This window comes from Aotus nancymaae, unplaced genomic scaffold (assembly GCF_030222135.1).
Source record: "Aotus nancymaae isolate 86718 unplaced genomic scaffold, 86718_ANA_hifiasm-v0.15.2.pri h1tg000015l_0, whole genome shotgun sequence".
NCBI classification, from domain to species: domain Eukaryota; kingdom Metazoa; phylum Chordata; class Mammalia; order Primates; family Aotidae; genus Aotus; species Aotus nancymaae.
The window spans coordinates 5,479,444-5,492,553 of NW_026988426.1; the positions used below are offsets into that span (position 1 = coordinate 5,479,444).

At 44.5% G+C, this 13,110-nt stretch overlaps 1 protein-coding gene across 1 annotated transcript in view; it reads right to left on the reverse strand.

Moving 5' to 3' along the window:
• The window catches only part of SDK1 (sidekick cell adhesion molecule 1), a 652,070-nt gene that overhangs the window by 297,960 nt on the left and 341,000 nt on the right, over positions 1 to 13,110 (reverse strand). The window contains exons 5-6 of the mRNA XM_021675988.2: positions 4,728 to 4,839; positions 3,850 to 4,040 (exon numbers count right to left, since the gene is read on the reverse strand). Coding sequence (XP_021531663.2) covers positions 3,850 to 4,040; positions 4,728 to 4,839 — 303 coding nt within the window. The remainder of the gene's footprint in view (positions 1 to 3,849; positions 4,041 to 4,727; positions 4,840 to 13,110) is intronic.

Here is a 13,110-nt window from a genome sequence, read left to right on the forward strand (position 1 = left end):
CAACTGCAAATAAAGCCACCATTCAGTGCTTCCGTGACAGACACGATTGCATTTAACCTTCACAATATGAGCTGGCATCCTCTACATCTCCTTTGTTTCATGGATGTGGAAACTGAGGCCAACACTCATTCAGGCCAGTGAATGGTGCAGTGAGAAGTGGACCCTGGTTCTCTCTCCAGAGCCCGCACTGTTTGATGTTGTGTTACACTGGCCCCGCTGTGTTCCCAGGGCCTGTGCTGTTTGACATCATGCTATGCTGCCACTGCTGTGTCTCCAGAGCCCACAGTTTTATGTCACGCTGTGCTGTCCCCACTGTGTCCCCAGAGCCCACAGTTTTACATCATGCCCCAGCACGTCCCCCAGGCTGCAAGGGCCTAGCTGAGAGTGCAGTAGTCTCCCCCAGGGTGAAGCATCCCAGGGCTGCACAGCAGAGGGGTTGCTTGAGGGGAGTCATAGACACTGAGCCCTCACCAACCAGGGGAGCCATGGACGCGCAGCCCCCACTAACCAGGTGGGTCATGGACACACAGCCCTCGCCAGCCAGGGGAGATGGCACTGGGGCCGGAAGCACGTTCCTCCTAGGCACAGGCATGAACAGGTGCACAGGGTCTGCAGGAACAGACCCAGACTTGGGTTGGCCTCCCCAAGAAGCAGGCCCTGAGACAGGTTTGATGCTGGTAGTTTCCTGGGCGGTGATGGAAACACCACTGGGAGAGTATGGGGTTGGCTACAAAGAGCCTGTTATCCGGCAGCTCCCAGGTGGGCGGCTGCAGCCTCATGCCCAGAGACATTGGGAGCCAATGTAGAGGAGGGGTAGCTAAGGAGCCTAAGTATCCACCCACCAGCTCCCCTCAGACACTGGTTGAGGGTGTGCCTGAGGGTGTGCCTGGGGGTGTCGGCCCCTAGCACTTCCACCTGCTGTAGAGGGCAAAGCTGGATCTGGGCCAAGAATGCTGCCAGGGAGGACAGGGGGGCACCTGCAGTTGGGAGTCACACATGGAGGCCGGAAAGGTGGGGGCTCTGCTGGGCTGCAGCCTCCTTGTGTTCTGGGAACAGCTGTGGCATGGAGTGTGTGTGTGTGTGTGTGTGTGTGTGCGCGCGCGCGCGTGCGCATGCACGCTGTGGGGGAATAGGAGGGAATAGCAGAGGGTGTAGAGGGGAGGCAGAAGGAGAGGGCAGAAGGTGTAGAGGAGAAGCAAGAGGGGAGGGCAGAGGGTGTAGAGGGGAAGTGGGAGAGGTTGGAGTAGAGGGGAGGCAGGAGGGGAGGGTGTAGAGAAGAGGTAGAAAGGGAGGGGAGGGCATAGAAGGGAAGTGGAAGCTGGAGTGGAGAGGAGGGGAGGGTGTAGAGGGGAGGTGGGAAGGGAAGGGAGAGGAGAGCTTAGAGGAGAAGAAGAAGGGGAGGGTTTAGAAAGGAGGCGGGAGGGGAGGGGAGGGCATAGAGGGGAAGTGGGAGGACAGGGTGGAGGGCATGGAGAGGAAGCAGGAGGGGAGGGTATATAGGGGAAGCAGGAGGGGAGAGCAGAGGGTGTAGAGGGGAGGCGGGAAGGGAGGGCATAGAGGGACTGCTCCACAGGACATGGCAGCCAATGGCAGGGTGGTGCATGGAAGCCACCTCTGTGCTCCCTATTTAAGCCACAGAAATTAAGCAACACAGCAGGGGACTGGGCAGGTGGGGCAAACAGTACTTTTAGCCTGTCTTGTCTCATCAGTATAAAATACAAGTAATAGGAGCCAATTTGTTTCTTTATCTTTCCTCTGTGTGCTCCTACGGATGGCTCTTTTGACAGGTCCACAGTGACAGCCCTGTGAAACCGGTAATGCTCTGGCCGCAGGGCGTGGGGTTATAATCTCATCCAAATCCCTCGCAATTGACAGAGACACTCTCTTCAGAGCTTTTGCAGTATGTGCCAACCACAAAAATCCTACTTGTCATAGCAAATTCTTAAGAATAAAAGGGGATTTAAATCAACATCATAAAGAAGTGAAGTGTGTTCTTGTACCTTTAAAAGTCAGAACACGGAGAGGTGCTAACTACAGAGAACACAAAAACAATCTGCTCTGGAATTCAGATGTAAATGCAAAACCAAAGTTCATATGATAGATTTAACTATTTTAAAAAGGAATTATGATCGAAACAAACATTCTACTTTACAGGGAGATAAATTTCTTCTCTTGCTTAAATTACCTTAAAATGTTTGAACATAGCATAGTCTGTCTACTAGAGATTTACACATCACAAATTTTAATTTTGGTTCAATCTATAATGTGCTGTGCTCATATAACTATAGATCAACCCTGATGAAAAAGTCTTTACAGAGAATAGGATGTGATATTTACATCTACAGTGGAAGCACAGATGAGAAAGGTAGCAGTACCAGCTTAGGCCCCTCATGTACAATCCACAGTGACTGGTGATTCAAAGCCGGCTTCCCCTGATGCTTTTAACAGCCTTTTTCTTCTTTCAGAGAGAGCACTGTATTTAGAAGAGTCTCAGTTAGGGCACAGAGCCATTTCCTAATGATTAGAGGAATGTGATCAAGGCAAACTGCCTTTTATGTTGTATTCCTTGATACTCTTGCTAATTTTATAGGAAAATACAAGCTTTTTTTTTTTTCTTATTTTGCAAAGTGGCAATTTTTTTTTATTTAAGGGGCTCTCTGTGGGTTTTCTTCTTATTTGATTTTTCCTGTTCTCAATTCCCCTTATTCTCAAAGAAGAGAGACGAAGTAGAGATTCTCCTTCCTAGAGGGGGCCTGTACAGCTCCCTCTTATCAACAGTGGCTGCTACTGCAGAAGACAGGCCAGTATGATAGTCATCACAGCCACTTAAGAATAAACCCATGACAGTAGCTGGAGAAATGAGAGAAATAAAGGCACTTGCTTCACAATTTAATCTTATCATAAACTGAAAATAACTTTAGTATTTCCTTAGCCACTGTACAATGCACAGTCCCTAAACGGTAATATTTTCCAGCATTTAGAGCTGGGCAAGTCCAATGGACTGAATTTTATGTCCTTCCTCTCTTTGGTTCAGGAGTAATATGTTGCCCAGTTTTAGGAAGCATCTCTGTTCTCCTTTTTTTTTTTTTCTAGTTTAACAGAAGGTACCATCCAATAGTTTTAAACTTTCTCCTAGGTAAAAAAAAAAATAGCAATAATAGAATAATTTCTTTCTTCTTTTTTTTTGAGATGGTGTTTTGCTCTTGTCACCCAGGCTGGAGTGCAATGCTGCGATCTTGGCTCATTACAACTTCCACCTCCTGGATTCAAGTTATTCTCCTGCCTCAGCCTCCCAAGTAGCTGGGATTACAGATGCGTGCCACCACACCTGGCTAATTTTTGTATCTTTAAGTAGAAACGGGGTTTCACCATGTTGGCCAGGCTGGTCTCAAACTCTTGACCTCAAGTGATTCACCCACCTTGGCCTCCCAAAGTGCTGGGATTACAAGCATGAGGGCCACTGCACCCAGCCAGCAATAAGAGAATAATTTCTGAACACCGATCATGATAGCCAAGTAAGAGTTATAGAACAGCTTAGTGGCCTAAAAGCCAAAATAGGAGAGGGATCTATATGACAGGGGCTTCACTGATCTATTTTCCAAGCTTCATGACTGGAGAATTCAGAAGGACATTTCTTGAAAATATTCAGAACATCAACACTTTGAATTTAATGGACTTATACTCTTGGGAAAGAAGACTAGGAAGGATTTGGAAGATAAACTCAACCTCACCTTCATTTACCGACTCACAAATAGAGTCACTGAAATACACTATTTTGTTTCTGCAGAAGTGCCAGTGTTGGATGCTATCTGAGATGTTGACAACACCACTTAGTGGCCTGGGCATTACCTATGATGAAAAGAAAGGCCTTCGCCCTGGCTGGTTCAAAAGCACTCCCGCGTAGCGCCGCCTCGCAGATGTACAGCCCGGTGTCCGCAGACGTTGGGTTGCTGATGGTGAGGCGTCTTCCAAAGCTGTGGAGGCCACTGGTGATTCTCACTCCATTCCTCTTCCAGGTCACACTCAGCTCCTCCACAGGTCTGTGGGAATGAAAGGCGTTTGTGACGATGATTGGGACTCATGTAGGCAGCGATCATTGGCTCAGGCACTCAGCACCAGACTTGACAAAGCTAAGTCTACCAGGAAGCATGGCAGGTTGAACAAAGGACACTGAAAAATCAATCCAGAAATAACTCTACTCCCTCCCAGCACGCATCAATGATGCATTCTGCTCAAGGGCTATTGAGCAAGGATAGCTAATTGCAGCAGCAATGGACCATGAGTGTTAATGATTCTGTTTGCTCAGGAAAAGGATGTTTAAAATAAATACTATGAGGGGATACAGCTACATGGAAGGCAGGATGGTCCAAACTTGATTCTGAAGTGACCACTAAGGAGGCAGAGAACACCCTGGATGACAGGGAGAAGAGCAATGAACTTTTTCCTCTGCCTCCACTCCTCCCTCTTGCCTAGAGAGTGTCTCAGAGGAGCCCCACTACCACCCAGAGCTACACTGAAAGTGCTGCCCTGTTGCAGTGGGGGGTCTGGAAGACATCAGCATGTCCATTTCCTTATCTACCCATATATCATGTTCATGGCCCATCTGGACAAACAAGACCACTGTCTCTAGAAGGCTGAACCCCATGTACCAGTGTCTCCTTCTGTCGTCAGCTCATCACAGGTCGTGTAATATTTACTAGGATTCTCATAGAAGACACCCCTTGTACCTGGCACTGGCTATGCATTCCAAGGTGGTCTCACTGGATCCAGCCACCACACTTCTGTTGCCTGGGGGAACCACAATGGTGGGGGCCATGGTTTCAGATGTGCCAATATCTCCTGTGGCAGAGGAAAGAGAAATATCCATAAAATTCAAAGTACAGGAGCACCCTGCTCTTATTTGAAAGGGATATGTTCCAGGACCCCTGGTGGATACCTAAAACTGAAGAGAGTACCAATCCCTACAGATACACAATGTCCCTGATGTATGATGTTCCACTCAGGAGTTTTCAACTCTATAATGGTGCGAAAGCCACACACATTTAGTCCACTCCTCGACTTACAGCAGGGCTACAAAAATGCATTTTTGACTTTCGATATTTTCAACTTCCGATGAGTTTACTGGAACATAAGCCCATCCTGAGTAGAGGAGAATGTGTTCAAAAGTTTTTGCTCTGCGTACATACCTATCATACATGCGTAAATGAGGCACACTAAGAGTCTGACTACAACTAACAATGAAACAGAACAATTATAACATAAGGTAATGAGAGTTACAGGAATGTGGCCCTTCCCTGTCTCTCAAAACATCTTACTGTACTGTACTCTCCTATTTTTGGACCATGGTTGACTGAGGGTAACAGAAACCATGGAAAGTGAAATGGCAGGCAGGAGATAGGATGACTGGAGCATGACAAACGAGAATATTGTCAAGCCATGCTAACAGGAAACCCAAATCTCATGGCCCTACCTGAGCCCCCATGAGAAGCCCCAGGGCAGGGTCACTGCCGATGGCCTTTCTCAGACCACAGGAGCTGGCGTCCAGGCACAGCCAGTGTCCTCTGGCAGAATCCACAGTGCCTTACGCCACTGCTCTGTGTGTTGTGTGGCTAAGGGGCTTTATTTAAACTGTTTGCCATTTTCCAAACTGCTTGCTGGCTTTTTCTTTTATTGATTTAAGACTTTGCTTACTGAGTTACCTAGTCTACCTGCTATTTTGGAATGTGTTCAGTTTCACAAATATTTCACGTATCAGGCACTATGTCAGGCACGGTGTCACTGGAAAGCAGTGGGCCTTCTTACTCGTGTTCAAATGTGCTTCCTTGGAGCCAATATATTCAATTAACAAAGTGTTCAGTTCTGTTACTGCAGTTTCAATCCCTTTTTCCTTTCTGTAAAGTAAATATCCTGAATCTATGTTTTTTGACTATCAAACTATAAATAATTTAGCTCATACTTCTGGTGACAAGGGAGAAAAAAAATAGGACACATTTTTGCCTCTTTTCTCCTAAATACATTTAACATCAAAATTAAACTACCCTCAGTACATTTTACTACTGTTTATTTAGGGAAAATGACCAATCAAACACTTCTAGAACAGGAATTTCAATAAAGGGTGGAGATGTAAGAGGCTGGAAATAAAAATAAATTTAAATAACTACAAATGCAAAATGCTTCATCTGTGCTTCACACTGAAGGGACCCGCCACCATTGTGAGCAGTGGAGAAGGATTCTGGCAACTGAAAGGTTCTAGCCTGCCGGCGGGTGGTGGAATAAGGACCACTGAGAGAGAACAATGGGAAAGAGAGGACTAGCTTCTCATCAACACTGATTTCCCACAGCTCTGTGCTCTGGCTTGCACTGCCTAAGCAGTATGTGATTTTTGTATTAAAGGTGCATGTGAATTCTAAAAGAAAAACAAAGGCTTGATGCAGACAGAGCCAACTAATTAATGTTTTAAAACCAGTATGTTGCTTGCATGATGTGAAGTTGACTCTCACTCAGCCCCTGGGTCCCTGGGGGGCTGAGGCAGCCTGCCCCTTCCCCAGACTCTCGGCCTCTTAGCCAACCCTCCAAGCTTCTTCGGATACCTTCCTGCTGATGCCTTTCCTTTGTAAAATTGCCAAGATTCTTGGGCTGGTTAGGAGATTTCTGACAAGATGCCAGAGTTCAGACACACTTATGATGAGGCAAAGGACATAAACAGAATGCCAGTCAGACTAATGGCCTGCCTGTCATCTGTGAATGTTGCTGATGAGGAAGAAACGGCCGGAGAAGCTAATATTTGCAAATAGTTATGAGAAGTGAAGGAAGGCAGTAGCTAACGCTGAAAGGTCACTGATCAAGGTGCTAATTTGGCATTAATCACTGCTCAGCCACAGTGGCAGATGAGGAAGCCCCAGCTCAGGGCTGGGGAGAACACCTGAGGAGGATGGTCCTCGGGCCACTGAGTCCCCTCCTCCCCAGACTGGTGGGTCTCACCTCCTGGCAGACCCCAAGGGACTGTGCTGTGGACCCCAAGGCTGAGTTTGCAGCCCCTTAGGGCCAAGTGCAGCAGACACTGCATGCGCCCCTCCATCACTGGTTTCAGTTCCACCACAGGAGGAGGAAGCCATCCTTTGTGTTGATTCGCATGGAGCCTTAGAAGAGCAATGGTAATATACATGCAAGGTCACCTCCAAGGTAAATTTGACTTATGGAAACCGTCACAGCAAGATCAAGGTTATGTACGTCTTCTGATGGCAGAGCTGTGCATTTTCTATTGAAACTGTGCAAAAACATTTCAGTAGAATTTTACTTAAGTGACTAGAATCCAGATATCCCAATAGCAAGGATAGTGCTCATTATAGTATACAATTCTGGTGTATTTTCTTCCTTTTATAAAAGTTGTTTTAAATTCAATCAAATTCGTATGTGCACATAAATTAAAAAGAACAGTACAGAGAAGCTTAAAATGAAACAAAACCATACCCCTTCCCCCTAAGGCAATCTCTCCTAAATCTGTTAATGTCTTATCTTAGTTTTTAGCTTTATGTCTTTAAATTATATGCATCTATTGCTATGTCTTGTTTTTAGCCAATTTTAGACATTACCTAATGGCTCTCCGCTACAACAGATGAGCTTTTAGCTCCCACCACTTCACAATACTCTCAAACAGGATTTTTACTACTTCAATTATTTACCTTTGTAACATATATGTGTGTGTGTGTGTGTGTGTGTGTGTGTGAATTTAAATAATACATGGATATATAGTTATAGAGATATAGACATACATATATAGATATATATTTTTTAAAGATACACATAGTGAAACCCCATGTCTACAAATATATATATATACACACACACGCACTTATGCAAATATATCTTTTTTAAAGGAAAGGTAATTAGAAATCCCAAGGGGAAAAAATCTGCAGAAGAAAGAAATATAATCTCTCTATACTGTCTAGTGGTGCAGTAATCTTTACATAATAAGTATAATATAAACACTATATGTTTATTTCAACTTTAGAATTGATCTATAGTCTAAAATGCCAGATGTAATTGTGCCTAGGAAATAGAATGTGAATATTTTAACCTTGGTGATATAAAACTGTAGAAGACAGAGTGAAGTGGAAGAGCCAAAGAGAACTGAGGGTAAGTGTGGCTTCCCATTACACAATAGGGAGCGAAAAGCTACTGTTTCCAGTAGCACAAGAAATATGTGTGTGTGTGTGTGTGTGTGTGTGCACGTGCATTCTCATGTATATACCTTAGAGTTACAAAGGTAAACAACAAAAGGCCTAAACATACCGTTTGGACTATATTTTGAGAAGGATGTGTGAAGAGGCATGAGCTAAAAAAGCTCATCACAGCAGGTCAATAGATAATGTCCAAAACTGGTAAATCAAGAAATAGCAATAGACACATATTATTAGAAGATGGAGTTAAATACTGGAACAAAGGGCTATGTGGAGAAGAGCATGCCTCTGGCATGAGAGTGGGGAAAACGGCTGCACTTCCTTTAAAGCCTTTTGTACTGTTCTCTTTTACCCACGTGCAGGCAATCTCCCGAGCTCCCTTTGAACACAGAGACATTCCCTTTCCTGTTCACTGCAGACTCGTCACTCTGAGACTGTCTTCCACTGAATTCTTGGGTAATACTCATCATTCCCTGGACCTCACTATCTTCTTCTTCTTGGCATATGTTCTCACTTTGCTTGAGCAACCTTAAGTAACTTAAGAAAAGGTAAATTTTCAAAGTTCTTGAATGAAGTAAAGAATGATTTTTGGCCAGGCTTAGTGGCTCACATCTGTAATCCCAGCATTCTGAGGGGGCCAAGGTGAGTTGCTCTCTTGAGCCCAAGAGTTTGAGACCAGCCTAGGCAACATGGCAAAACCCTGTCTATAACCGAAAAAAAAAAAACAAAAAAACAATCAGCAGGTGTGGTGGCACATGCATGTAATCCCAGCTGCTCAGGAGGCTGAGGTGGAAGGATCCCTTGAATTCAGGCTGAGGTGGAAGGATCCCTTGAATTCAGCCTGGGCAGCATATTGAAACCTCATGTCTACAAAAATAATTTTTTTATTAGCCAGGTTTGGTGGTCTGTGCCTGTGGTCCCATCTACTTGGGAAGCTGAGGTGGGAGGATCGCTTGAGCCCAGGAGGCTGAGGCTGCAGTGAGCTATGATTATACCACTGCACTCTAGCCTGGGCAACAGAGTGAGACCCTGTCTGAAAAAAATAAATAAAATAAAATGTGTCTAAGTGTAGCAGGGGTTATACATTGTGCTAGGTAATTGAAAGGCCCTTTCACTCTAGAGATGCACACCCATTAGCATCAGTTCCTTCACAATTTTCTCCCTTCTGCTTTCTGTTTTTTCTTTCTAGGGTTCTTATTAGTTAGGTTTTTGGACTCTGGATTGATTCAATATGCTCTTACTTTTTTCCAATATTTTCCTTTTTCTTATTTTGGAAAGAGTGCCTCAACTTTATCTTCTAACTGGTCTTTTGGATTTTTATTTCAGTAACCATATTGTAACTCCCAAGACTGTTTTTTTCCTCCTCTGATTGTTCATTTTTCATAGCATCCTGTTCTTGTTTCATGGGTGAAATACATTTCTAAATGTCTCAGAGGGTATAAATACTTCATGAAGTTCTGTTTTGTGTTCCTCTGGGATCTTTTTTCTCCCTTTTTGTTAATTTGATATATCTTTCACAGCAGGGACTCTCTTCAAATGATCTCTGTGTCCTTTTATACATATGAATGAACCAGGAGATGTCAATTGACAACTTCACTTTAAAAAAATGAAACAATCACTATTATTCTGAAGGGACCCTGCATCCCAGAATGTGAATGCCTTTTCTCTGGGGCCATTCATTCTCCATAGCCTTAGGTTTGTCTGTCCATATACCTTTTTATTCTAGCTTAAGTATTCTGCTTATAGTTCAAGGGGTAACAAGTAGACTGTCCTTTTTTTTTTGAGACAGAGTCTCACTTTGTCACCCAGGTTGGAGTGCAGTGGTGCGATCTTGGCTCACTGCAACCTCCACCTCCCATGCTCAAGCGATTCTCCTGCCTCAGCCTCCTGAGTAGCTGGGATTGCAAAGTAGACTGTTCTTTATAAAAACTACCAATGGCTCCCCTGTTTTTAGCTCTCTGTCAAAGCCAGCTCCTCCAGGACCAAGTCTGCTCCCAGTGTCCCCAGGCTGAGGCCTTCTGCCCCAGTGGTTGTGATGCCTCCTTCTGAGACCTGCTCTCTGGGTGTTTGTTCTCATGTTTCATTGATACTGGCTCCTCTCCCTTTTTATCATTGTGGACCTCAGTCTCTGCCTGTTTTACTGCTTTTGAGTGGGCTTTTGCTCCTTTTGTAGGCAAGAGGAGGTTAATGGATGGGCTCCATCTGCCATTTTTTACCTGCCATGATGGCTTTTCTACCAAAAGTTTTTCCACGTTCCATTTTTAGAAGATGCAAAGAATATCTAAGCATTTTTAAAAGAATGAAATAAACCTCTTTATTTCAGTTATTTGCATAATATCTGAGCTATAATAAACATTCAATAAATACTCAATGATTAATTTATAAATAGTCTAACATAAAGAGCTACCACAACTATTACCTTTTGTTTCAACATCCTATATTAACAAAACATTTTTAAAATGCCATATACCAGTGAATAAGGCCTCAGTTCTGAGAACAAAAACAAAATAATAGAGAAAGGAATTCTGTTTTGCCAAGCTCCCATGTAGCCACTAAACATCTTGCTAAATGATTTACACAGGTTGCCCATTTAATACAATGACAGCCCAGTAAGATAACAATTGTTATACCCTTTTTACAGATGAGAAAATTGAGACCCTAAGTCACATGGTTTCAAGTGAGAGAAAGGCTTTAAATCATGGAATGTCTTCATCCAAAGTTTATAATCTTACTTTTACATAATGCTGCCTCCTCCCAACAAAAACACTGGTTGTGCTCTGTTTAGCAAAAATTAAATTAACTAGAACACTCCTTCCCCCAAGCATTTTCTTAATTGAGACTTTACAGTAGAGTTCTCAACTGAATATTTCCCAGGCTGGTTTTAGGTGGCTGGAGGTGAAGACACTGAATCAAAAGAGGATTTCTGCAGAAGTCAGCAACCAACGGGCGCCAGGTAGCTTCAGAGGCAGAAAGGCAAACACTTCAGATGACGCCTCTTTGTAGTTACAGGAATAAAGTACATGTAGCAGAGGGAAATGGAGCCTAATCCTAGTCAATTTCCCCCACAAGAACCTCTTTTCTCACTGAAGAGGCTGAGGAGGGAGAAGCTGTCTAGGTCGCATTTAATTAAAAAGCACACTGAAAGAATATCAAGTCTCTGAAATAGAAAAAAAATAAAAGTTCAAAGTTAACCCGAACTGCTAAGCTGTGGAATTACTACAGATAAAGTAGGATGAATGCAAAACATCCCGTTCCATGGCAGCCCCGCAAGGTGCTCCAGGTGGAAGAGCGGGCAAATGAGGAACAGCAGGTCATGAAGCCTCTGCGCTAGGAACACAACCAGAAGGCAGGGGCGGGGTAGGGGAATGGACCCTGCCCTAAAGGAGGTGAGGAAAGAAAGCAGCTCCGTGGGCAGCTGGGCACACAGCCTTCCAAGCAGAGAGAACAGAAAATGCAAGATCCCATGGAGGAGGGGAGAGGAGGGAGGAGGAGGAGAAAAGGAGGGGAGGAGGGGGAGGGGGAAGGGAGGAGGGGGAAGAGGAGAAAGGAGAGGGAGAAGGAGCGGGGAGGGGGAAGGAGGGGGAAGGGGAGGGGGAGGATGGGGAAGGTATGAGGGAGGGAGGAGGAGGGGGAGGAGGGAATGGAAGGAAGGAAGAGGGAGGACGGAAGGAAAGAAGGGAGGAGGGAAGGGGAAGAAAGGAAGAGGGAAGAGGGTGAAGGGGGAGAGAAGGGGGAGGGAGGTGGGAGGGAGGAGAAATAAGGGAGGGAGGGAGGAGAAAGAAGAGGGGAAGGAGGAAGGAAGGGGAAGAGAGAGAAGGAGTGGGGGAGGAGGAGGAGGAGGAAGCAGCGGGTAAACCTTGAGCCTCCTGGGAAGGTGGGAGGCCCGGCCACAGCTCAGAGGGCATATCCTGCCCTTGGGGCTCTGAGCACAGTTGTTCCCCTACACTTTTGTACAAAGATCTTAGCACCTCATTAAAAAACACAGCCTTCTATTTTCAGGAAAAGTCTAAACATCTGAGACAGAAAATCCCATGTTTTGGTTTACTCTATTAAAACCACTGTCTTCTGAGTCTGAATTCACAGCTGAGTGCTCCTAGCCAATATGCCTCTTGAAACCTCGCAGCAGCTAGCTTGAACAGGGACAGGTCACGGGCTGTTCCCCCGAACACCACCAGGCTGCTCCCTGAGCCACGCCAGAAAACAGTGAGGTCAAAGCTGCCTTCAACCAAAAGATGCTGAGTCATATTTTCCATGAGACATGAGACTCACACATAACTTCCAAGTGAAAATGGGCAAAATGAACAACATAAATAGACGTTTCCAACAAGAAGTGGCTTTGTTACGAGAAAAACCGTAGTACAAGTGCCACAAATTCTAAGATTAAAAACAATCTCCAGGGTTTTCCTTTTTAGTGTGTCTATATCTATAGGGTTTTTGTTTTTGTAAAAACAGGATTCTATTAAAAAACCAGCATGTAAGGGGGTCTATAGGACCATTTGAAAACTCAGTATCTTCCTGCTCCAAAAATGACTGGTCTAAAATTTGTAGAAACAAAAAAGAAAACAATATTTTTTAAAACACATACGCACACAGAAAAAGACTCTATCTTTAAAACTCCATGTTGAGCAATACATTCTTTCGCTTATTTTAAATATTTGTTCAATATCCTATCACAGTATTTATTGATTGTGTTGTTCAGAAAACAGTTAATGCTTAAAATTTTACCAACGGTTTAACTGGAGAGAAGATGAAGGGATCCCTCTCAAACCGCTGCCTCGGGGACCCCCGCTCCTCTTACACTGCTCCCTGCAGAATCATTACCTGTTGGTGGGCTGGTCCATGTGAAATAAGGAGGAACACATGTGTTATCTTTGTACCCAGCAGAGTGTCTAGATGACAACAGTCTGACTATGAGCACTTGCTGAGAGAA